At 53.6% G+C, this 26,096-nt stretch overlaps 1 protein-coding gene across 2 annotated transcripts in view; it reads left to right on the top strand.

The window, feature by feature from the left end:
* The window catches only part of STUM (stum, mechanosensory transduction mediator homolog), a 55,386-nt gene extending 41,721 nt beyond the window's left edge, over positions 1-13,665 (top strand). Inside the window, exons 2-4 of one of the 2 annotated variants that reach the window (XM_057729413.1) lie at positions 8,588-8,767; positions 12,198-12,206; positions 13,281-13,665. In XM_057729413.1, coding sequence (XP_057585396.1) covers positions 8,588-8,767; positions 12,198-12,206; positions 13,281-13,315 — 224 coding nt within the window. In that variant the 3' untranslated portion in view covers positions 13,316-13,665. The remainder of the gene's footprint in view (positions 1-8,587; positions 8,768-12,197; positions 12,207-13,280) is intronic. The other variant, XM_057729416.1, reaches the window with a different exon arrangement.
* The last annotated feature ends 12,431 nt before the right edge of the window (positions 13,666-26,096 follow it).

Consider the following 26,096-nt stretch of genomic DNA (forward strand, 5'->3'; position numbering starts at 1 on the left):
GGCTTGTCCTTCCAGATCAGTTGCAAAGTCCAGCCCAAGCGTTCCCTTACATTTCCTTCCTGTCCCCCGAAGCTCACATTCAAGGTTGCGCTGGTGAGAGAGCTGCGCTCAACCAGCCCTCCCTGGAGGAGTGACGGAGGGCATCCAGGTGTAAGTCTCAGCCACTGCTGAGCAGCACATCTTGATGACCACAGAACCAGCTGCAGGCGATGGCTAGGATCCGCCTGGACTCACTGGCCTCTGTCCCGGGGGAGCACATTTTCTGGGGAGCAGCTGCTTCAGAGGACAGGTCTACCCTTCTCCCCCTGAGTTCAAGAGGCCTTGAGACCCCCGTCAAGCCCAGAACCTTCCACCTCTCCCACATAAGTCATGCGAAAAGCTGAACCTGATGGGACTCTCGAAGGACGATTTCAGCCCCCAGGCTCCATCCTGAGGGAGCAAAGCCGCCTCCTCTCCTGAGGGGAGACTGCCTTTGCGCTGCTTCTCTTCTGGCGCCTGACAGCAGCAGGGGGCAGGGGCAGGAAACAGGAGCCCTTCCCCAGGACCCTCTGGGGCATCCAGGACAGACGTGGAGGGATGCTTTCCCCTCTCCACTGCCTGAGCCTGAGCTCCTTTGGGAAGCCAGTGACCTCAGCAGAGCCACGGTGGCCAGAGGGGGCTGTGGCTGCAAAGCCCTGGGGCGTCTTTGCTGTAATCTCTGTGGGGTGGGGGTGGGGTCCTCTTCAGGCTTATCCCACCCACCTCTCTCCCTCAGGATCCTGTAGGACACGCAAAGCACATGTCTGCGCCTAAGTGCCAGGTGTCTTACAGCACACTGATTTTGGTGGTTGACAGTTCAGTTCATTACCATCATTTTCCTTTGTGCCATTTAGTGCTGGCCGGGCCTTGGCACCCCCAGAAACATGACGGCCAGGCCCCTGCCTCTGCTGCAGAGGATAACCTCCCTGACTCAGCACTGAGTCACATGGGGGATGCTGTGGGACAGAGTGAAAGGCCAGAATCGTGGGCTAATTTCCTACAAAGTTGTGTGGTTTTCTGGTTCTGTACCTGGGAGGCCAGTCTCTCCACCCTTCAGAAAAGGATTCTCAAGGCTGATTGTGTGTTAGAATCAGCTGGGGGAATGTTTCTTTCATCTTTGCAAAGAGGCAATGCCTGGACCCATCCCTGGGTGCGTCCCTGTGCCGTTGGTGGTCTGGAGGTGGGGCCCTGCCGCCTGCATTTGCACCAGCCTCGGCTGGAGAATTCTAATGTGCAAACTGGTTTGGGAAACCTGCCGTAGATCCCCCCACCCCTCACCTTCTCACCTTGTCAAGAACCTTGCCACCCACTTAACCCCTGTCTGGCTATGTCCTCATCCTCTCCCCTCCCCGGTGGCTTCTCCTCAGCAGACAGACAAGCTTGAGTTTCTCCCAAGTACTTTGGAGAGAGTGGTCTTCACCCGTGTTCTGGAATCCTCACCTCATTCTCTCCTTTTTTTTTTTTCAATTTTTAAAATAATTTTAATTAATTGGCTGCACTGGGTCTTCGTTCCTGTGCGTGGGCTTTCTCTATTGCGGTGAGCGGGGGCTGCTCTTCACTGTGGTGTGCGGGCTTCTCGCGGTGGCTTCTCTTGTTGTGGAGCACAGGCTCTAGGTGCATGGGCTTCAGTAGTTGTGGCTCACAGGCTTTAGAGCACAGGCTCAGTAGTTGTGGCACACGGGCTTAGTTGCTCTGAGGCATGTGGGATCTTCCCCGATCAGGGATCGAACCCGTGTCCCCGGCATTGGCAGGTGGATTCTTAACCACTGTGCCACCAGGGAAGTCCCTCACTCTCTCCTTGAACCTCTGACATCCTGCTCTCTCCTCTCAGACCCCTGCCGAGGCCTCTTGTGACCTAATCAGACCTGGGACCCACCTGTGCCCTCTACATCTCTGCAGCAGGTGACCCTGTTCACCAGCGTCTCTTCCCTGAGACTCCCCTATTTCTGGAACCGTCCCTCACCTCTCTCCCTTTTGTGGTCTTGAGGTCCCCTCAGGTCTTTCCTTGAACTTTCCTTGAATTCCATGCCCTCCCAGGTGACCTCATTCACTTTGGTGACTTCGCTGCCCACAGCCCGCCCTCCCGAGCCCCTGTTTCCAGCTCAGCTCTGCTCAGCCCAGAGGCACGACCCTCTCTGGATTCCCCACCTGGTTTGTGGCTCCACCTTCGCCACATAGTGTGGGAAACCAGACACCCAGACCCCACTGTGCCCGCTTCTCCCTTCCCCAACATTCGGCAGGTCCCCCAGTCTCCGGGACACCACCCCCTCCCAGGGGTCCTTCTCCCCCTCCCCTCCCCACTGCCACGCCTCCCTGCTCACCTCCTCTCATCTCATCTCCCACCCCTTTTGCCCCGTCCTCCCCTTGGGGGTCGCAACCATGATCTGTGATTCCCAGCTGAAACCCTTCCCAGGGGCTGTGCATTGCCTGGAAGAGGAATCTGCTGCAGCAAGGCCCTCGGGGCCCTCTGCAGTCTGACCCCTGCCCACCTTCAGCCCTGTTTTTCATCCCTGCCCCACATGCCACACTCTGTGCTCAGCTCCTTCTGCCCTCAGAGTCCCCTGCCACCCTCGGAGCTTCCGGAAGGACATGCTGGCTCCTCTCTGGGATGCTCTCCCCCTCCTCCTCCACTTAATTATTTCCGGTCAGCTTTCCAGACCTCTCCTCCCATCATGTTCTCTTCTGCGACGCCTTTCTTAATAAACCAAACAAGATTCACCACTATTCCTTTTGGGACCCAGTGTCCACATGGAGTGTGAGCTCCCCACATGGGACCAGGCCGAGCCCCCACTGCCTGCAGCACTCTCTGTTCCCAGGGCCCAGCGCTGGCTCGCGCTTGGTGCTCACGGAATAAATTAGAACTAACGGTTGTTGTCAGGGAGGGCTCGTTCTTTATCGAGTAAGACTCATTGAAAATAATTAACACCCCTTCATGTGAAACTGTGCTAAAATCATTTTTTAAATTTCCTGTTCAATAGCTTAAAACAATGTTTGGGGCTTCCTAGGTGGCACAGTGGTTAAGAATCTGCCTTCCAATACAGGGGACCCGGGTTCGATCCCTGCTCCAGGAAGATCCCACATGCCGCGGAGCAACGAAGCCCGTGTGCCACAACTATTGAGCCCATGTGCCGCAACTACTCAAGCCCACTCGCTAGAGCCTGTGCTCTGCACCAAGAGAAGCCATGGCAATGAGGAGCCCGCGCATCACAACAAAGAGTAGCCCCCGCTGGCCGCAACTAGAGAAAGCTCGCGTGCAGCAATGAAGACCCAACACAGCCAATAAATAAATAAATAAATAAATAAATAAATGTATTTTCAAAAAAAACAAAAAAAATCAATGTTTGTATGTTATAAATCCATTCACTTAATCCTTAGCTTCTATGGCATATGTTACCTTATATGGCAAAAGGAACCTATCATCATTGTTTCCTAATAAGTAAAATTATCCAAATTAATGACTAATTAATAATTTATCCAAATTAATGCAACTGCAAGTAATATATGTACATATTGTACAAGTCAGTACATGAACAATGTGGTTATATTTTTATACACGTCTTAGAGTTATCTGTACAAATATGTCAACGTGGGTAAAAGAACAGTGACTGAAAGTCCCTCCCACACCACCCCGGAGCTAAGGTTGTCTTTTAAATAAAATGTGGATCAGCCCAGCTTTCCCCAGCAGATAAGCCCTTTTCTCTGCTGATGCTGCCTGTCCACAGGGCAGCAGGCCGGCTAGGCCTCCCTGTCTCCATGGCACGCAGACAGAGGCATGAAGAGGCCCACTGGCCTCTAATCAGTTTGGCAGTTCTGGTGAGATTCCTTTTTTTGGCAGGAGATGGACTAGCTGACCTTTTACCTTTAAGAATCTCTGAGTTCAGGGGTTTCCTTAAGCTCAAAATTTTCATACACATATTAGGCTGAGTCGTAGGAAATTGTTGTTACTCAGCTATTCTTGACCTACAAAAATGGTGATTCCCCATGGCTCCCCATGGTTCAGCCTAGTAAAAACATGTTCCTGTTTCCTAGGCAGGAAGACGGAGGGGAGGCCGCAGCTACAAAGAGACAGAGGGTCACAGGATCTCAGCCAGATCCCCCCGAGTCAGGACACCTCCAGCCACAGTTGGGGCACCATCTGCTTCAGGGCTTCTGTGAAGGACACTGGCCAGGGCAGGGGGAAGTTTGAGAGGTTCAAGAATATTTTGAAAATCATGAAGGATGAAGTTGCTTTCCTTTTTTCCCCAATTCTTTTTATTGTGGTAAAATACACATAACGTGAAATTTACCATCTTAACTATTCTTAAGTGTATAGTTCAGTGGCATTAAGCACATTCACATTGTTGTACAACCGTCACCACCATCCATCTCCAAAACTCTTTCATCTTGTAAAACTAAAACTGTACACATTAAACAATAACTCCTCGTTCCTTCCTCCCCCAGCCCCTGGCCACCACCATTCTATTTTCTGTTCCTATGATTTTGACTACGCTGGGTACCACATACGAGTGAAATCAGACAACATTTGTCTTTTTGTGACTAGCTTTTTTCACTTAGCATAATGTCTTCAAAGTTCATCTGTGTTGTAGCCTGTGTCAGAACTCCCCTCCTTTTGAAAGATGAATAGTACTCCATTGTATGTATATATCACATTTTGCTTGTCCATTCATCCATCTGTAGACACTCGGGTTGCCTCCATGTTTCAGCTATTGTGAATAATGCTGGATTAAGTATGGGTGTACAAATATCTCTTTGAGACTCTGCTTTCAATTCTTTTGGGTATATACCCAGCAGTGGAATTACGGGGTTATATGGTAACTCTATTTTTAATTTTTTGAAGCAGGGCCATACTGTTTTCCATAACTTTCCTTACTTTTTATTTTTTATTTTATTTTTCCTTCGTTGCTGTACATGGGCTTTCTCTACTTGCAGCGAGCAGGGCCTACTCCTCATTGTGGTGGCTTCTCTTGTTGTGGAGCACAGGCTCTAGGCTCGCAGGCTTCAGTAGTTAAGGCACATGGACTCAATGGTTGTGGCACATGGGCTTAGTTGCTCCGAGGCATGTGGGATCTTCCCAGAGCAGGGATCGAACCCGTGTCCCCTGAAATGGCAGGTAGATTCTTAACCACTGCGCCACCTAGGAAGTCCCTCCCTAATTTTTAATGTAAGGATACAACATCGTAGGCTGAAAAGAGCTCAGCCTTCTACACTAGACAGGTCTGGGTTTAAATCTGGGCTCTGCTCCGTGGGCAAGTCATTTAGCCTCTCTGAACTTTGGTTTCCCCATCTGTAAAGCGGAGAGTTAGAGGTAGTATGGTCAGGAGCGGGTTGCAAGCTGCCGCACACTGTGGGTGTGCAATAAATGGTATATGTGTTAATTTTACTTCATAGTTTCCCCACACGCTCTTGTTCATCTTCTACCATCTTTCTACTTCAGTGGTGCTGTCTTTTTTAATTGTGTCAGCTCCCATTCATCTCATATTCCACAACATGATACACAAGCAGAGGCAAAGGATGGTGACACACACTTTCTAGTCGTTCCTATGTCCTGTTTCCTCCTGTGTCCACCACCAAGCCCTGAGTCCATGTCCTCATCATTTCTCAGCTCTGCCTTCTTCAAGTTTGTCAGATACTTTCAGTGCACTCAGCACCCTGCTGACAAAACGGACTGTCCATTTGGGGAGAGTGGGAGAACAGCCTTTGCCTCTCCAAATTTCCTGGAAGGCCACCCCTGGCTCTGTGCCAGGAATGCGGAGGGGCTGTTTAGTCTTGAATCTTGATCTTGAATCTGTGTGGTTGATCCTGAATCTGTGGTTCTCACACTTTATTGGACATTGTCGTTATTTGAGTGGAAGGAGAAACTTGCTTAGAAATGCAGATTCCTGGGCCACCCCCTAGACATCCAGCTCTCAGATGGAGACCCAGGCATCTGCATTTTAAACAGATGCTGAAGGCAATGATGCAGGCGGTCTGAGGATGAACTTCACACTGGTTCCATTTCTTTGGATCCCCGTAGCCCACCTGCTGTGCCCCAGACACTGTGCTGGGCTGGGGCAGAAAGGTGGATGGGATGCCACCTGGGACCACAGAGGCACTTTCAGCCACGCAGAAGGCAGACACACACACGAGTGGTGGCAGTTGTTTGGATGAGGAGCAGGATGGGGCAAGGTTGGGATCAGAGATCAGCCCGTGGACTCAGGGGTGGGCCTTGGATCTGAGGCACAGGGGTCTGGGCCACGGGAAAGGCCACATCAGGAAGCCAGTGGGAGCCACTGGGCAAAGAAGGGCCAGAAGCCAGGGTGCAGAGAGAGAGGGAAATCAATCCCCCTCACCTGCCACCCCCTCCCCCACCGCCACCGGGCGCTTCCTCAAGGAGCAGGAAGTATGAGAAGTAGGAACATGAGGGTCGTGGGCGGATTTTCCAAGTGGCCTTCGTTCTTGTCTGGACCTGCTTTGCCAGGTCACTCTACCTGTGACGTCGGGATGATGGAGCACGGCCATCCACATCAGACAGCGGTGGGGTCAATGTGCACCTGTGAGTGTGACCGTGGACAAGGTACTTAATTCTTGACTCTGTGTGTGCGCACATACTTTAAAATGTAGGCTTTATTTTTAGGTAGGTATGGTGAGGCCAACAGATGAGGAAATGATGACCACAGAAAAGATAGTTTTTTTCTCTTTAACATTCCTCTTTTAAAAAAATTTATTGAAGTATAGTTGATTTACAATGTTGTATTAATTTCTGGTGTACCATGAAGTGACTCAGTTATACATATATATATATTTTTCATATTCTTTTCCATTGTAGTTTAATCACAGGATACCGAATATAGTTCTCTGTGCTATACAGTGGACCCTGCTGTTTATCCATTCTGTATATAATAGTTTGCAGAAAAGATAGTTTGTTACTCACATATGCTATGAGGACGGGGCACACGACCCTTTGGGAGTGACTCATGGGAAGGGACAGTTAGGAGGCAAAGAGAGTGCGGGGAAAACGTGGGCAGGAGCCTTTACTGTGGTTTCCATGTGAAGGAACAGCAAGACAGGGTGAGCAGGTGTAAGACTGGCTAGTTTGAATCATTTCAGTGGTCCCTGGGGTGTTGGGGCTGCCCTAGTTGTCTGGTACCTGGCTTTGGGTGATTAGAGTAGGGGAGAGTGACCCAAAGTGTGAGAGTCCATAAAGAAGGAGGTTGGGTGTGGGCTCTGGATTGGTTGGCTTGCATAAGAAAGTCATTTACTCTCTCTAGGAATTGGCTAGCCCTGGGAGGGGCCATCTCTCCAGGATCAGCAAAGCCCCAGACATCAAAGCATGAGAAGCACTTGGTTAACACAGTATGTAAGATAGTGTGGTGAGCCGCCACAAAGATGTCCATACCCTGATCCCCAGAACCTGCAAATATGCTGCTTTACATGGTAGAAGGGACATTGCAGACGTGACTAAGTTAAGGATCTTAAAATGTGGGAATTCCCCTGGGTTATCCAGTGGGCCCAGTGTGATCACAAGGGTCCTCATAAGAGGGAGACAGGAGGATCAGAGTCAGAGAGAGAAGATGTGAGGATGGAAGCCGAGGTCAGAGAGGAGAGAGGAGCGCTGCTTCTGGCTTTGATGATGGAGGAAGGGGCCACGAGCCAAGGCAGGCAGGCAGCCTCGAGAAACTGGAGAAGGCAAGGAAAGCAATTGTCCGCCAGGGCCTCCAGAAAGGACCGAGCCCTGAGGACCATTTCAGACTTCTGATCTCCAGAACTGTGTTGTTTTCAGCCACTAAGGGTGTGGAAACATGTTACAGTAGCCATAGGAAACGCATGCAGATGGGAGGAAGGTCAAATGCCTCGCAGGCTCGCTGTGGGGCTCAGAGCCATGCAGAAAAGAGCCTGGCTTGAGAGAAATGTCAGTAAATGTAGTGATATTACCGGCAGGGCTCCGGGAAGTTTGGGACAGGCTAAGGACCACAGACGCACCACCGCGTTGCTCTGTGCCTTGTGGCTTAGTAAATCTCAGACTCTCTGTCCCCTCCCCTTGTAGGTCTGGGGTGTTTGGGGGAGCCCCTCAGGGAAGGGTTCTGGGAGATGCGCCCCGGCCTGTGCTCTCGCCCCTCTGCTGGTGCCCGCAGTCAACGTGTGTGCTGGGGTCGTTTCGTGGATTTACCCTGTGGGTGGCTTCCGTGTCACCTCAGTGACACCAGCTCCTACCTCTGAACTCTTAGGCCCTGAGGATCTTTGCCACACGAGGTTGGTGCCCTTTCCACCCACTGTCTGTTGTCCTTGCAAGTGTCTGCGCTGTTGCTCCTTGATGGCAGGGACTGATGGTCACATGACATCTGCGTTCCCCCAGAGGCCTCAGGGCGGTGCGGGGGTCCCTGGCAGCCCCAGGCCATGCCTCCTCCAGGCTGGCGCATTGCCCTCTCTAGCATGGGCACAAGAGGTGGCCTGAGCGGGAAGGTGCCAGACACGTGCTGCTGCTCTCAGAGCTCCCGGGGGGCGAGCCGCTGGGCCCCAGGCCAGTGGTGAGCACACGAGCCACTGTGCCTCCCTGCGCCCTCAAAAGCCCGTCCCCTCCGGCCTCCCACAGGGACGTTCGTCTCGGCCTTCACCGTGCTGTGCGGCGCCCGCACGGACCTCCCGGACAGGCACGTGTGCTGCGTCTTCTGGCTGAACATTGCGGCGGCCCTCATCCAGATCCTCACGGCCATCGTCATGGTGGGCTGGATCATGAGCATCTTCTGGGGCATGGACATGGTCATCCTCGCCAGTGAGTAGCCGCCGGCGCCACACCTCCCTGTGGGGCTGGGGCTGGGCCGGGATGCCGGGAGCAGGGCTGGAGGAGGAGCAGGGGACAGTGTGGTCTGGGTGTTTGTGATCCTGTGGGGCCCGGGGGCTTCATGGGGAGATCTGCATGGCTGGGCCTGCTCTTCCCCCGAGGGCTTGCCTGTGTCCTCCTGGCACGCGGGACCCTCCCCGCATGCTCAGCCCTGAGGCCTGCAGGGAATCATTAGAGCACCAGGCAGAGACCTGAGCCGGAGGGGGTGAATAAGGGAGAGAGGGAGCCCCTGTTCAGCTCAGACACACCAGGCATCATGTTTGTCAAGGAAACAGCCCGGCTGACAACCCCGGGTAGCAAGGGTGTGGCCCGCATGAGCTCAGGTCCCCCGTGCCTCCATCGTGCCGTTTCCAGAAAGAAGGAAAGGGCCACTGGGTGTATTTGCCCTCAGGAAACCCTGTGACTATCTTTTACAGCTAGAACAGCATAATTTCAACTTCTTTTAAACCAAGCTCTGTTCCTTGATGCTAAAGCCTCACTCTTTCTAATTTGTATTCAGTGGACCTTCACCAGTCACTTAACACAAACTTGATCCTGACACAAAACTACCAAAGAAGACTTGATTAACATTTTAAAAATAACCTAGCGAGACCTTAAAACAGACACCTATTTTAAGCAGCCATGCTCGTCCCCCATGCCCCCGTGCATGTCCCCGTATTGCCACGCGTTCTGTCTGCCTCGTTAGGCCACAGTTCCTCACTGACGAGCACCATGTCTCTTCAGGCACTTTGTTCTCTGCCCCACACCCCACGCTCCTACACCTGACAAAACCATGCACAGGCGGGATGTCAATGCCAGAGGTGAGCTGTGCCAGGTAAGGACAGCAGATGCAGTCAGGGGGCTCTAGAATGATCTAGAATGATTCCTGGTTGCCTGCGTCTGAGTTCAGGATCCTGTGATGATCCAAGACCCAGGGCACACACAGATGCTGGGGCCTAGCAAGGCTCAGGTCCATGACCAATCAAGCCATCAGGTCAGAGAAAATGCAGGAGCCCAAGCCTGAGTGAGCTCAGCAGAGACAGTCAGTTGGTCAGACAGGCTGCCAGGAAGCAGCTCCTCCCCTGCCTGGGATGTGGGACTGCCAGGGTGTCCCAAAGTTGGAGCTGGGAGACAGGGGCAAACAGAGAAGGGGAAGGGAGACACCGGGTAAGGAGAAGCTGAGGGGCAGTCAGGAGGCAGCTGGCCCTGCTGGGAGAGCTGCTCTCAGGGCAGGGGCTGCCATCAGGGAGGGCATCGGGGAGCGGCCAGAGCAGGCAGAGACTGAGGCAGGCCCATCCACTTCCCTCACGGGGGCCTCGCCCCGTGGGCACGTCCACGGACCACTTCCATTCGTGGGGAGGAGTGCAGAACATCGCTCATTGGACAGAAGTGCTGCCAGTCATCTGTGAGTCCTCAGAAGCCAAGTCTGACAACTTCCCAGGGGGAGTTTGGCGCTTCCCAGGGGGCCTGTGGGATGGCCTGTAAGCTCCTGACCCTGTTCCCAGATGGAACCTGGAAGAGGCCTCTGCTCTCAGAGGCCTCCTCAGCGGCAGATGGAAAGCCTGTGATGGCTGCTCCATCTCCACCCAATATGAGTCCCGACCCCTCCTACTGCATCATCTGCTTATCACACAACCGTCTGGCCAGGCGCTGGGACATGTTCGTAAGGCAACTTTCCGTTACAGCGGCACAAGCCTGTGTTGCAGGGTGGGTCTCAATAAATGTGTTCATGCCCTCATCTGATCCCTAGAGCTTTCTGGTATTCTTCTTTTGCCCATGCTTGATACCAGGACTCACAGGGTCTGGCTCTTAGAGATAGCTTCAAGAACTCCCCTTATCACCTTCTGGAGGAGGAAACAGAGACCCGAGAAGGGCAGATGGGGACCTGTCACTTCCTCACCTTCCACCACCCTAGCTGTTGACTCGGCAGAAACCCCTCTTCTGTGGCTGGTGTGGGGGCCGTAGCTGGGCTGCCGGCTAATCAAGTGCTGGAACCCACATTCCCCACCCTTCCTGCCCCTTCCCCTTGACCCAGGCCTCACTATGGGTCACCTCCTTGGTTCCAGGGATGCTGACTTTGTGTCAGACTTTTTAGAACACTGTTTGGGGGATGGACTTGAGGGCTGCACCAGAAAACCCACCACACCTCACTGCTACCCACTTACCCCTCCTGGCCACCAGACCTGCTCACCCATCTCAGCAAAGGGTGCCTTTGTCTTTTTCCAAAAACCCTCAAAGACTGAGTGATCGCCACTGTTGAGATGGTGCTGTGGGCTGGGATTGCCCCTAGCAGCAGTGGAGTGTGTGCATATCCCAGGATGACTATGTATAAAAGGAGAGCTACAACTGGCTTATTTGTCCTGGTAGATAGTTGGATAAGGGCTGTTCTTTCTGGTGTCACTCCAGCCCCATCCTATGAAAATGAAGGAAACTTTCCAATTATAACAATACAGGGTGGTTTTTATTTTTACCTGGCATTGCCTGGGGTGTCATCAATAAAGGTACCATCAAGAAAAACCTCCTAAGAGGGGAATCAGAGAAATATAGATCAAAATAGTTAAAATCAGGAACATACAAAGCGGCTGCTCTATTTATAGTAATAGTAACAAATAACAGTCAACAACAGCCTGTATTGGTTGTGGGTCAATAAATGCTTGGTAGTTGCACAGGAGTCTCTTTCTACTGCCATCCCCGTGACAGACATTGCTAATCAATCATGACACTTGCTGCTGAATAGTCTTACTTGTTCTCAACACAGGGCTTCAGGCAGTCGCTACCAATGGATCCAAGATGTCTGCAAAATAAAGTCTGTTTGCCATCCCCCACCTGGGTCTTTCCCAAAGCAATAGGTTTTATATATGTGGCTCCTGTCCACATAAAAGGCAAACCCCATGGCTCAGACACAGCTGGGCTGGGGCCAGGACGGGTCACTTCACCATCTTTAGGTTGTCACAGTGAAACCTGTCCTGTAACCATCCCTCCTGAGGTCCATCCAGAATTCCTCTCGAGGCAAACATGGGTTGAGGGTGGAAGAAGAGTGAGGGGCAGGAGGCGAGCAGAAGAACGGCCTTGGCTGAGATATGGAGGGAAGGGGAGAGAGCTTCTTGGCAGTGTCGCACCGAGTGTCACCCCCAGGGAGGGGCGCACGCTCGCTGTGGGCTCCTGCAGCCAAGCCCACTCGCCCACTGGGGCTGGCCGCTGGCTGCAGGGGCTGGTCACTATGAACACTGACTACAGCCCCTTCCATCTCTCAGGCCCCGCCGTGCATCCTCCCACTTTTTATATTTCAGGCAGTCCCTCTGGCCTCTGTTTTCAGACTGTTTTCTCTTTCTCTTTTTCTCTGCTTCCCCACGCTGCTTCCTATCTCTGTGTTGCTCCAAAGTTTCCCAAGGTGAGTGTGTTGGGGGATGCACAGGCCTCATGCCTGGGCTGCCTGGGACCCCCCCTTCACTGCCCTGGCCCCTCACCCCCACTGCACACAAACACCCCCTCTCCCAATTGGTCAACGAGCCTCTATTTTTAGCTTTTTATTTTGGAAAATGTTTAAACACAGATACAAGGAGAAGACCTAGTAGAATGAGTCCCTACGTGCCCATATTGGCTTTAACCGTTATCCACTCATAGCCACTCTAGTTACATCTGTTATTCCCTACATCTTCTTCCACCCCCAGCACCTAAATGTGATGAACATCTGGTAAATAAAGAGAAAAAAACAGGTAAGTCCACTGATGCTCCTCTGTGGGCCGTCATCACCTACTAGGGGTAACCACTCAGCAAACTCCAGACTTATAATTTCACCCTTAAATATTTTAGTAGATGTCTTGTATTAAAAACCAAAACCAAAAACACCGCAATACCCTTTCATGCTCAGATAAACTAGCATCAGTCCCTCAATATCAACAGTTGTCATTTTGTCCCCATGTCCTCATAATCATCACCAAGGCTTAACAGGCTCGAAGCCATCGAAGCTGTGTCACAGATGTCCAGCTGATGGAGCACACGCTTGGCTCCTCCCTCTGTACCTGTCTTCCTTTTTCTTCTTTCCTCCTCTCAGTCCACGAGTACCAGGTGCCCATCACTTGGGGAAGCCTGCCTGGTACCTTCTCCCAAGGCTCCACATTGGGAAATCACAGCAAGCCAGTCTGCTGGGGCCATTTTTGTGCAGTGGCTTCAGGGATATGGGTTCAGGAGCACATTGATAACCTTCCAATCTCTACCAGATCTGCAGCAGAAACCCTCCTCTCATATATCCCCCACTAAACCCAAAGATCCACTGTTCTGCATTTATCCCTTTGTTTCCCATTAAGAAGCCAATGCCGTTGGGAAGAGCTGGACCGTGCGTGACTGCAGCAGTCATTTACACCTCTGCATGAAGGAGTTCTAACATGTTCTAATCTGGGGGCACCTCCTGGAGAAATGTTGAAGGAAGCAGGTGTCTGACCATCTCTCTTCTGCTTCCTCACAGGCTACAAGGAGCAGGGCATCCCACAGCAGCTGTGAGCCCGGGCGAGCCGCTGAGAAGCCCAGTATCCAGGAGGGCCACATCAGGCAGCCGCGGGCACAGGGTCTTCACATGTTCTCTTCTGCCACTTCCCGGGTTTGGAGTGGAAAGAAGGGACTTAAAAATATTATTTATTTTGAAAACACATCTGCTTTTCTCAGTGGGCTCTGAGGGCTGCCAGCTCCTCCCGCTGCTCCAGAGAGCCCTAAGCGCAGACACCCAGAGCATCTGGGTTGGGTGGGGAGTGGGGTGGAGACGGGCATGCCTAGAGAGAGGCTGGCGCACCCGGCTTGGCCCGCCTCACACCGCCCACTGCCCACTGTGAGAGCGCGAGGGGAGGCCGGGCCAGGCAGCAGCGGCCCCACCCCGGCGAGCAGGGCTCGTCAAGGGGCAGGACTGCGGCGGACACCTCCTCCGGGTTCCCAGCCCCTGCCAGAGTGGTCTCCTGGGGGCAGCATCGGGGTGGAAGTGCAGATGGACGGACTCCAGCCCCGTGTGGAAAGGCCGGTTGTGCCGTCAGCTGGTGGGGGGAAGGATCTCCGCAGGGGTCTGCTGACCCACCTCCTCGCCACTGGACTCTCCGGGCCTGGGTGTGTTTGACCCTTGTCTCCCTGGCAAGGAGGGCAATGGCTCCAGTCCTGGGGCAGAAGTGCTGGAATCGCCAGATGTTCATACACAAACGTACCAACCCAGGTCTGCGGGGCCAGCCTTTTCCATCATACTTAACACCATTTCGGGTCCACACTCCTTTTCCTGAAACCCTTAGGGACAGATGAGTCTCCAACTTCAAAAATTTTGGATCTGAGGACGAGAATAAGAGCCATTTGCCCTACATTTCCTAGCCGCCCAGCAGAGTGGGAACAGCTCACCACCATCAAACACATGACCGTTTTTGCAGCGAAATGTGAATAGTCAGACAAATTAGGATCAATAAAACTGTAAATAGCCTCACCTCACTTCAGGTCAGATTTTGCCACTAAATTAGTTATGGGAGAAAACTTCCATTTGAGAGCTTTGCGGATTTTAGAATTGCAAAGCAAACAAACAAACAAACAAATTGTATGGGGTGGTGGACCTCTCTTTGAAAATCCTTTTTGCAAACAGATGCATTCGGGTGACACTGTTGGTGACACGGGGGTTTCTCTTGTTGCCGATGGATGATCAGGTCCTTTAAGACACGTCTGTAAGTGATTGTCACAGAGCAGGAGCCAGCAGAAGCTGTTTGATTTAAGACCAATCAGAAATTAAGAGAATGGAGATCTAAATGACAGTGACAAGATAGACATATACATGTCTGTTTTCCTTTCATTTTCATTCTAACCTAGGCATTGCTAAAATATGGGACTGGCTCAAAGCCAGGTTTCTGGCCTTTCTGGACTTTGTGCCACTGGGTGTGTTTCTCTCCAAGGGGCTTTTCCTGTCCATCAGGGGCTCAGTCAGACTTTGGCCAGGGCTGGAGGAGTGGCCTGTCTGGCCTTTTTCCCCGTGCTGGATGGGAAGGCTGGGGGAGCCAGCAGCTGGACAGGCCCCTCGCTCCACCGTGAGCCCCTTTGGGGGCCACTGCCTGCATAGGTTCAGTTCCTACAACCCTCTACCTGGGGCAGTGGCCCACCCACTCCATCCACTGGGCTTTCTAATTACAGTTCTGCTGGGGAGTGGGCCTCAGGGTCCCTGTGGCCTGGAGAGCAAAGAGGCATCCTGGGACAGACGGAATTCCCTCCAGCCAATTGCCCCCCCACCCATCCCCCAACCCTGGCCCAGATTCAGGGTTGGGTTCTCTCCTCTTGGCCTGATGCTACCCTGCTGCCCACCCCTTAGGTCTGATGAGCTGCCTGGGGCTGGATTACACTTTCTGGACACCTGGCAGTGTCTATCTCTTCCCCCTCCTTTCTTCCTGGCCCCAGCCCAGGACTTTGCTGCTTCTTTCATGTTTGGAAACCTCTGTGTTTTCAAGGCGTGGGCTCAGATTTGGTCTTATCCAGAAAGTCAGAACCTTCCGCCGTGTGAAGACAGCATCCTTCGGGCCAAGAGGAGAGCAGGCTGGTGGCTGGCTGCTCTCGAGGAAGCGGCGTCGGAGCACGGAGCCTCCCCTAGGATCAGATAAAAACAGCTCCAGCCGAGGGAAGTCACCCCACACAGCTCCCCCGAGTTTGCCTGACTCCCCGGAGAGATGACAGGTGTCAGGTGGGGGCTGCCCCCACAGGGAGAGGGTGGATCCTATTTTCCTGGCGTGGCCGGGGGTGGCTGCTGAGGGGGTAGACAAGAGATAGCAATTTATGTCTCGTGTTTAGTGACACCATTCAGACACAGGTGGAGTTTTCTTGAGTGACAAGTGTCACCGTGAGTCCCAGTGTGGGATGGCTTCATGCGGGGCTCGTGTGCTTGGAAGGACATCTCCCCTCCTCCTCCCCTTCCCCGGATCCTCCCCTCACCTGCAGCGGCTTCTCCAAATTTGAGAAGACACCAGCCTCAGGAGGCAGCCCCTTTCCAGCTAACTGACATGTGGAAGAAACCAAGAGGACCCCCGCCCGTCCTCTGAACAATGAGTCTGTGAGGATGCCCAGGCGGGTAGATCAGCTCAAAATAGCTTCTCTACGTGAGACCATGGTCTCGGCACCATCGTCATCATTAGATAAGGTACGGTGGCCGGTGTACTCTGAGTTCCCTGAGCTGGCCACTCAGGCTGTTAGATGGCCAAGGTTAATTTATGAAATACCAGCCAGCTGAAAAGCAGGATTCTCGGGCCAGCAAGAGCTTGGTTGACACACAGCCCTTTGGTGACAGATCTGGGCTTGTCTCAGTGTCGCCGCACAAGGGTGATGGTCCAGAAACACCAGGGTGCACTTCGGATCCAGCCATTTATCCGTCAGAATTCCGTAGGACATCCCTAGGCCCTGGGTGTTGGGGGCAAGGATCACAGGCACACAGAGAACGTCACAGTGAGTGAGACATTCCCGGGACCCAGTGATGACATTTGGATCAGAGGGGCAATTCCCTTGGGGCAGAGCAGGCTCCTAGAGCAAGAACGAGCCCCTCGGCCGCCTGGGGAGTGTCCTGCGGACACTGGAGACGGCTGGCCTGGATCTCAAATCTGAGTCTGAGCCAAGACTTCGGGCTGGGAAGGCCGGGGTCCCCGTGGGGAGCAACAGGGGCAGGTGGCTCCTGGCTCCTGTCCGGCACCCCTCCTGCCGGCCGTGGTGCTGCGGCTGCGAGCGGGAGCCGCCCCGCTGTGGCCCCCGCAGCCTCGGCCTGATGAGCCGCAGGCCTGGCCTTGGAGCCAGCCTCCGGCTGCCCCTGCGGGAAGGCAAGGAAGGGGCACGATGCCCTCCCTCTGCTGCCCTGGCCCCGCACGTCAGCCCCAACGACAAGAGCGCTTGCCAGGCACTGGGTGGTGCATTTTACCTCCTGGGACCCTTGCCCATAGCCTGGCAGGGGGTCGGGGGTGCGGATATCAGTGCGTGGGGTTTGCAGATGTGAGAACGGAGGCGCCGAGAGAGGACGCCACCGGTCCCCAAGCAGCTGCTCACGGGGCGGAGCTGACCCCAAAGGGAGGGGGATGGCAGAGGCCAAGAGGGGGCCCTGGGGGGGGGGGTGGTCCTGGCCCACTCAGAAGTAATAGGGTGCCACCCTGCAGTCACCATCCTGGGTGGCCCTCAAACCTTTGCTCCCTCGTTGAAGGCTGACCTGAAGGGGACACCATATGGCGATGTAGGAGAATGGGGCCTGGCGCAGGAGCTGGTGTTGGGGGCTGCCTGGCCCTCACGCACAGGACCCCACCCAGGGGCTCCAGTCCCTGACCCACCGTGTCTCACAGGCACCACCGCGACGTCAGTCTCGTCCAGACGCCCCCAGGGCTGAGGAGCCTTAGAGAGGATGCCAACAGGAGGTACAGAAGGAAAGAAAACCACATGGCAACACGTCCCCCTGGAGGAACGGGACCCAGATCTCAGAAAGAAACACCAAACACAGACCCCAAACACCAAGCCCTGAGGCCAGCGCAAGGAGGGGTCGAGTCCACGGGACCAGGAGGACGGCTCCCGAGGGCCAGGGGCTCCCCCGGAGGAACGTGAGGGGCTGGCTGACACTGGCCCTTCTGGGCCATCTTGGCTCTTTAGAATAAAAAAAAAAACCCAAAACCTAAAATGTTTTCTCTAACGAGACCATATCCCTGCCTAGATAGGCGAGTTTGTGAGGGTCACTTCAGATTTGCCTGAATCCAGCTCCTCTGGGCCCCTGGGCCTGAGCCAGGATGGATCCCACCCTGGGAGAAAAGCTGGGCCGTGGGCTCCAGGCCCACCTCAGGACTTAATGACGCTGGCTGTTTTCATCACATTAGTGATGTTGGCAGAGAAAGCCCCCTGCGCTGTGTAAACTACTTGGGGATGTGTAATTTAGAGGTGAATTCTGCCGTGGGTTCCTGCAGGAGACTTCACTGTATTATTACTCCCTCTGGCTGGCTTGTCTAGAGGGCTTTCAGCAGGGGACTTGGAGGTGGATGAGCACTTTCTAAGCGCCAGCCCTCCCCCTCCAGCTGCACTGACCCTGCCCAGAGACCATGACGTGTCTGTGGGATGCGCACTTTGAAGCAGCCGCTGACCCTCCGCTGACACACACTCCCCATGGAACCTGGCCTTTGTCTCCACGGGCTCCCTGTGCTGGCCTCCAGCCGTCCTACCAGTGGGGGCTCCCCGTTTTGCTTTTATGCATTCAGCAAGCACTCAGTGGGCACCAAGTGGGCCAAGCAGGTCCTGGGCATGGCCTTGGAGAAACAGATCAAAGATACCTACCTGTGGAGGTGGGGCTGGATGGTATCCCCGCCATCCCCACCTCCCCAGGTGGAATAGCAAGGTGGGCAGAGGTTGGAAAGGGGAGATGCTCTTCAAGGCCGGGGGCTGGAGCCTCTTCCCACAGAGAGCTCTGTGTGTGTTGGAGGAGACAGGAGGCCAGGCTGTCAGAGGAAGGGAGGCTGAGGTCAGCCTCAGCAGGTGGCGATGCTCGGGGTCCTGTGCTTTTCATCACTTTTCTTCCTGTTAGATTCTTAGAGCTTCAGAACGTTCTTGGGCTCAACATAGGCGTGGAGGCTGATTCTCAGGTTCTCACACATCCACCCCAAATCCCACGTGGAGACGGTCAGGGGAGATCCCAACCAGAGTGATCCCGAATGTCCCCTAAGGGGGTGAGTTCCAGCCTTAGTGCTATTCGTCTCTCCCAGTGCCTCAGTTTAACCATCTGTAGTTTGGGTACAAGGAGGGGCTTGGGCAACTGTCATTCTTCCCAATTCTCTCAGAGCAAAGGGCTTAGAAGATGAACCTTGTCAGGCGAAGGACAGGGACAGGGACAGGGAGTAACAGGCCCCATGGACTTAGAGGCCAGGACTCTTCCTGGTAAAACAGAAACACTGGCCCCCCAATTCTACTCTCCCTTCCTGATCCTGTCCCAGAGAGGGGAGGTTGACCACAGGGTCCCCCTTGTGTGTCCTAATTTCTGGTACAGGTTGTCTGTCGCTTTCAATCTAGCTGTGGAACCTCTGTTCCCAACCCCTCTTCTTCCCTGTCTGGATTTGTCAAAATGCCAACCACCCAGGCTGGTCTAGACTCCACCGTCACCCCCAACCCCGCACTTTCACCCTGGAGTGAGCAGAAGCACAGACACACACTCACACGTACACACAGCGCACACGTGCACACTTGCACCCCCTTCAATGCCGGGAGAAGGCAGGCCAGGGTCTGTCTGGAGACGCAGGGTTGGGACGTAGCGTCTCCGCAGGGGACCTGTGCCCCATCCAGGAGCCACCTCCCTTCAGCAGGGTCGCTGGCTGGTGGCACCTTTCCACTGCCCCCCCATCCCGGGCCCAGATGCCCATGCTGTCTCCTCTCTCTCCAGGGCCCCTGACCTTGGACTCTTCCTCCCAGGGGCCACGGGCTCAGCTCCCCCGCCCCCCAAACCTGGCAGTGCTCACCCGCACACCCCGGCTTGGCCTTGTGTGGGAGGGGCAAGGAGGGCCCTGCCCAGAGAAGAAGGGACGATGGTCTCTTTCTGGGCTCTCATAGGACTGCAGACAACGCTGTCCTCTGAGGTCCTTTCCTGTTGCTACAACCCTCCCACCAGCCCCATGTAGGAACCAGTGAGGAGAGAAGGGGGACGGAGGTCACGTCCACCCCACTTTCTGGGTTAGCGCTTGGCCCGTGTTCCAAGCAGGGAGAGGGCGGTGGCGGCTCTAAGTGGCCTGGGCGCCCGTGGGAGCACTCAGCTGGCCCCCCCACAGGCTGAGTTCCATGCCGTTGTACATGAGGCCATTAAAAAAAAAAAAAAAACAACATATGTAGAAACAAGACTGGTTCTGTGCATATCAGTTGCATTTATTCATGGACGAGTGCTGTGATTGACAGTTTTTGATTCCGTGATTGACTTTGTTTGGGTCTCTCTTCATGTAAAATTAATCGCCGTACATTTCTATTGCTGACAAGAATCACTCTCTGATTTGCAGGGCTTTCTTGTCTCACGTCTGCTCTGACATTGGGAGCCCACCCCACCCCCACGGGCTTCCCCTGAGGGCCAATCCAGCCCCTTGCAAGGGACTTTTGCAGCCCATTGCAATCACTGGAGCCTTCCTTGGTTCCAAGAGAGGAAGAAACTTCTAATGTCACAGACTAGGGAAGCTTCCAGACTTGCCCTGGCCCAAAGCTTGCAGCCTGGGGCCCAGGCCTGCCTGCAGCTTAGCTCCCCCAGACCCTCGAAGCCTAGCCCCCATCCCCCCCAACCCCGGACCTGCCCGTTTCCGCTGGGTCTCTACGGTGCCCTCGAGGCGTTGAGCAGGGTTCCAATTTCTCCAGCCTTCCGCCAGCTTTAAAATGTGTAATTCAAGCACCATTACTGTACATGTAATGAAAAATACTCTGTACGACAATAAAAACGTGTGTACATATCTCCATGTACATATTTATATATTCCTATTATAAATATAGAAAGCATGGCATCTCTTTGACTTTCCAAGTTTGTGTTTTTTTAAATCCTGGAACTATGGCTTTGGAAACCTTTTCTTCCTTTCCCTCTTTTCTATGTAATAAACATTCATGTGACCTTTCTGGTGGCTTCTCAAATCCCTGTGTCCTCTCATTTTCATGGCTGGACAGATGTCTGACTGGTCCTCGAGTGCCTCCTTCCTTCTCCCTCAGCAGCATTTGCTGCTGATGTCCTTCCTGTTATGAGAGGCGCCCTTCTCCCAGGCGGGGCTTGCCCTCCTTCACAATCCTTCCTCGAATCCCCCTTCTCCTGGGAGACTTGCACGCGTCACTCCTCAAAGGCCCACATGTGTGGTAATCTGATCCCTTCACAGCTGGGAGTTTGTGTGCTAAATTGAGGGTTGGGTACAGACTGGGTTCTCCAAGAAGAAGTGTACAGATGAAGTTCATTTCCTTCTCTTGATTGCCAGACGGGTTGGTGAGGGATGTGTGTACAGTGTACTTATTTGTCCAAGTCTCCTGTGTAAATGAGAAGCTGTGAAAGGGTGGTTAAGAGAACTTATAACTAGCTGTTCATCTGTAGCAAGGAACTGGTTGAACTGATGTTACCTTGGAGGGAATTTCAGGGCATGGCCTGTGGCCCAACCAACATTCTCTTTAATAACTGGATGAAGACCTAGAGAGGTTATCAAATTTGTGGGTGAAGGGAACTAAATATATGAGGCAAATCAGAATTCAATAAAGCTCTTGAGAGGCAGAGGGCATATAAGAAGATAAAATCTAATAGCGTTAAGTGAAGAAGTCATGCTTGGAATTAGGAAAGCTCCAGGCTCTCCCTCGAGCCCAGGGAGGCCTCCAACAAGTGGCTCAGCATTCAGCAGCACTGCCGTATGAGTGACGGAACAGACTGTCTGATTTCAGGTGCCTGAGGAGCAGCAGTCTGGGGTCCAGAACGAGGCCACACCTGCGGTCCTGCATTTAGCACCAGGGACTATGCGAGGTGAGTCCCCAGGTGTCACCCCAATAGTCACACCCCAAAGGAAAGGTCTCGCCTCTCCCTGTTTCCTCACATGAGCCCGGGACCCTGGGGGGCTGCCATCCTGGTCCACGCGCCGGGGGCGTTCTGGTGCGTCTGCTGAGAGATGCTGCCGTCTGGGGCCCTTGATGCTGCTGTTGCCCCAAAGAGTGAATTCGCTGCAAAGTACACCTTCCAGGGAGAGTTCAGGCTCAACCTCGGGGACCCCTTCGAGGCCCCAGAAATGGCATCTGTGCCCAAGGGTTGACTTTAGTCACTGCTAAAACCAGGATGCAAAGCCCGAGGCAGCATAATGATCCAAGACACAGCACGTCACCCGGACACCCCAGGGAGCATTTCTTGACCACGTACATCTTCCAAGTTCTTACTGTGCTCAGATTATGCCAGTAACGCTCTTGGCCTGAGACTTCTTCCTGAAGAAGGTTCCGACTCCAGAGGAGCTGGTGGGACGTCACAGTGGGGGATGAAGTTAGCAGCACCGTCCAGCCCTGCCACGTGACAGCAAAGAACCCTGGGGAGCACGGAGATCTCCACTCCCTTCCCCACCCCAATCTCCTCACACTCAGGAGCACGTGGCTGAACCTTCCAGTGCTTCTCCTGGAGGGTGAGGAGCAGTGTCCCCCACAGAGAGTCCTCATCAGACCCAGGGGAAAGGGGCTGTGACAAACACAGAGCCATCTGCTCCCTAGAAATCCCCGCCCTCCCAGACGCCAGGCTCTGAGAGAGGTCTGTGGCTGCGGGTGCCCAGTCGCAGCGGAGGATGCAGAAGGAGGCACTGGGGGCAGGAGGTGGGTGGGGTGGGAGGGCCGTGGGTGGGTTCACGGACTGGGTTGTGGATCTGTTCTGAAGAAGCATGGTCTTCAGGGCAGGATGAGAGCACAAACCTGAGGCAGAGAGGGTCCTGGGAGCAAGGACTCAGCGAGGCTTTGTTGTTACTAGTGAGATGGACTCAACTTGAATCTGTGTATGGAAAGGAAGGGTGGCGTGGGGGGGGGAGGGGCAGCTGTGCTGAGGAAGCAGGGGGCCTGGGAGGCCCCTTGAGCAGGAAGGGTGCATCCTGTATGCAGGCTCCTCTCCCCCCGCTCCGTGACCTGTCCTCCAGCCCCCAGCTGGCCAGCGGCCCGAGGTGCTGGGGGACGGCCGCCAGCTGGGTCACTGAGACCTTCTCGCACAGCAACATAAACTGGGAGTTACTGAGATGGTCATTTGGCTGGCAGCAGGAGAAGGGGACCCCGCCCCAAATAGAGAGAAGACAGCAATGTTCGGCCACGTGAGTGGGGTGCACAGTCACACCTCTGGGCCAGCCCCACATCCTGGGCCCAGGTGCCTTGGGCACTTCTGGTGCTCACCCACTTCCTGGCTTCTGCGGGGCACCGTCGTGCCGTCAGTCCTGTGGCCTGTGGCCCTGAGTGTCCTTGTGGAAAACCTGGAGACCTGAATGGGCCCTGGGTTAGTGCCCCTCCCCCCCACCTGCAACACTGAGTCCAGGCCCCACGACAGGCTCTGGCTCTGCGGAGGGTGATCGGAGGAGGGGGCGCCTGTGCTCGGAGCCGAAGCCTGCAGCTGTCTCTCCAGTCAGGGCGGTGGATATTTATATTTTCGTCAAAAATAGCTACGTTAAAAAAAAAAAGAAAGACTCTAGAAAGCAGAGAAACTTTTAAAACTAGGAATGTCATCAGTGGAGGAAATAAGCACTTTCCAAATACTTAGAAGCTGTCCCCACCTCCTGAGGTTCCAGGCCAGGAGGTGAACCCAGCAGTCAGGGGACCGAGGATTTGCCTCCCATGTTGGTTTCAAGTTTCTAGGGAAACTGAAACATGTCCAGAAGCGTTTGAAGAAGCGGAGGTGGGGACGTATCGATGTTATTGCAGAGAGATCAGTGCTGTGGCTTTGAGCATCGCGTCCCCCAGCACGGCGGTGCCCGCCCAGTCTGCAGCCTGCTCCGACTCCCTGAGCGGAGGGCAGCCCTTCTCCTCTCTCCATTCAAATCCTCGCTGGCTCCCAGGCCCAGCTCAGGAACCGCATCCACCAGGGTGAGACACGTCTGGGATCTTGTTTGCTCTGCTCTCCACCCACTTTCCCCAGGGGTCAGCTCCTCGCCCCCTCAGCCCATGGGATTCTAGGCAAGGCGGCCACTCACAGAACCCGTCCCACCCCAGCCAGGCCAGTGAGCACATCCTGTTCGCCGGGCTCACCTGCAAAGATCCGGGTGTTTCCTGAGATCTTTCTAACTGGAGTATGGGAAAGATATTTTTCCTCCTTGGTCCTGAGGCAATGGTCTGTCAGCCCAAAGTTACCAATGGTCAAGGTTTCCCCCTCATGGAGACACGAGGATGGAGCAAGACGTTAGCACGCAGAGAAGAGATGTGAGAGGGAGGGAGGATGTCATTTCCGTCACCCCCAAGCAGCACCAGCCCTGCCCATCCCACGGCTGAGATGCAAGCACCATCTGTGCTCCTCTCCCCTCTCTCCCTCCCCGACTCCGTGCCTTTCTTTTCTTTCTTCCTTTTCATAAACTGGTTCAAGTTGAGATTATCTCACTAACAAGAAAAAACCCTAAGTAAATATTTGTTCCCAAAGCCTCCTCTGACTCACCCTATCTTCACCATTCTTCCCATCATGAATGTCAGCCACCACCTACTGAGCTTCTACAGTGTGTCCTTACGTGCGTCACACATACATACACACTCGCGTACACACTCACACACACCTGTGCATGTGGCAGGCCTGGGTACACGTGTGACTGTTTTCCACCTGTAACAAGTGATGGATCTGGCTCTTACGTGCTACAAGTTTTCATCTCTTCCAGACCCAGCTTCCCACTCCCCCCGACCCCTCCTGTCTCACACGGCAGTAGTGGAGAACAGTATTTAGAAGAGAAAAATGTAGGTATATATATGCACAGTGATTTCAAGGAAAGCTTTTTTAATATTAAAAAGTTCCAGGGAATTCCCTGGCGGTCCAGTGGTTAGGGCTTGGTGCTTTTGCTGCTGGGGCCTGGGTTCAATCCCTGGTCGGGGAACTACGATCCCACGACCCTCACCACGCAGGCCAAATAAATAAATAATAAATAAAAATAAAAAATAAGAACTCCCAGAAAATGTTAACATACACGCAAAACACCTTTCTTTTCCCACCAAGAAAAGATTATAAGTGTGGCCCTTCCAGGGGCGTGCAGGGCCTTCGTGCACGAGGCAAGGCACCAAAAGCATGCTGGCAGTTGTTACCTGGTTAATGCGGGACCAGTTAAAGAATGAGAAACTGAGGCTGAAGGTCGCAGGACCTAGGTCTAAATTTCTCCTGTTGAGCCCTTGTGAAAATTGCACTAGAGGTGAGCATTCCAAAGTCCCTGGGAATTCTCTGTGATTCTAGACCCTCAGCCAGCATCCTGCCGTCCAGCCCCACTAAATTCTCCACAAAGCAAGGCCAATAGCCCAAGTCACTTCACAGAGGGGACTAGGTTTCTCAGACATGAAACTCTCCCCCAAACAGCACCAGCTCCGATCATATTTTATTCCCCTCATGCCATCTCTGGCCCTGTTCCAGGGAGATTTCCTGGCACAGGGAAGGTGGAATCAGAAGCAGCGAGCTGCTGATTGGTATGAAGCACACCTGCATATGGGCCCTCTCTTCGCACCTCCCACCTTCCACCTAAAACGGGAAACATTCTGTGCAAAGGATCTTCTCAGAACCTAGAATAGAAGCAAGGCTTGTGTCCATTGGCGTCCTGCTGATCTAAAGTGCTGGTTACTAGTCATGAAAATAAGCACAAGTCAACAGCCCTAGGGACTCAAAGAATTTCACTTGGACCAGAAAGAAGCTAGACAGAAAGAGAACAAACATATGGAAGAAGATGAACAGCCAAGCCTCACGAAGCGGTGGCGACACCTGGGTGGCCTGACAAGGATTTCCAAAATGTCTCGCAGTTTCAGCGAAAGCATTAACTCAGGCTCTGCTCTTTCTTCTCTGTGAGACCCAAGAGACATTTTTGCTGTGGCCATATGGCAGCCCAGAGTCCTGAGGCCTTGGGTCATTTGGGCGTGAGTCTGGAAACTTCTGGGGGAGCCACACTTTGCAGAAGTGGGGAACACTGCATGTGCCAAGGACCACGGTGTAAGGAAAGAAGTTACTGCAGGTCGCTGGCCTCAACTCCTGCCTTGGCCTCGAGGTCCCAGCCTGGGAATTGGTTTGGCCGTCTCCGTGGAGGTGGCCTGCTCTGAGCCTCAGTTGCAGAGATCAAATTCTCAGTAGTTTGGTTTGAGTGGTGAAGGTCAAGACCATCCCGTTCAAAACTCTCCTCCCCAGATTGCTTTCCAGATTCATTTCCTGTCAATCACGCAACTACTCCATCCTCCTCAGGACCCAGGCAGCTCATCTGGTTTCGCAGATTGGATGTAAAAACTTGAGCCTTTAAATGTATCTTTTTCATTATAATAGCAATATATGTTCATTAAAATATTTTGGAAAATATAAAAAGGCAGTTAAAATAAAAGGCTATTTGTTGATTGAAAATTTTCTGAATGTCAAGTGGCTCTTCATAAAACCTCAGAGTTGGGAGGGAGCTCAGAGGTCAAGGTTCCCGACCGTCGACCTTTTCTATGAATCCCCCTCCCATCTGCTAGATGAGTGGTCAAGAAGCTTCTGTGTGAATTGCTCCAATGACCAGGACTCGCTTCCTTATTCCTCTGTGGGGTGGAAAGAATTGTGAGAGACTGTTGTTTGGGTCATAACCTACTTTCCTGTAACTTCTCCCCATCAGTCCCAGTGGTTCTTTCCAGAACT

The sequence above is a fragment of the Hippopotamus amphibius genome, chromosome 3 (assembly GCF_030028045.1).
Source record: "Hippopotamus amphibius kiboko isolate mHipAmp2 chromosome 3, mHipAmp2.hap2, whole genome shotgun sequence".
NCBI lineage: Eukaryota > Metazoa > Chordata > Mammalia > Artiodactyla > Hippopotamidae > Hippopotamus > Hippopotamus amphibius.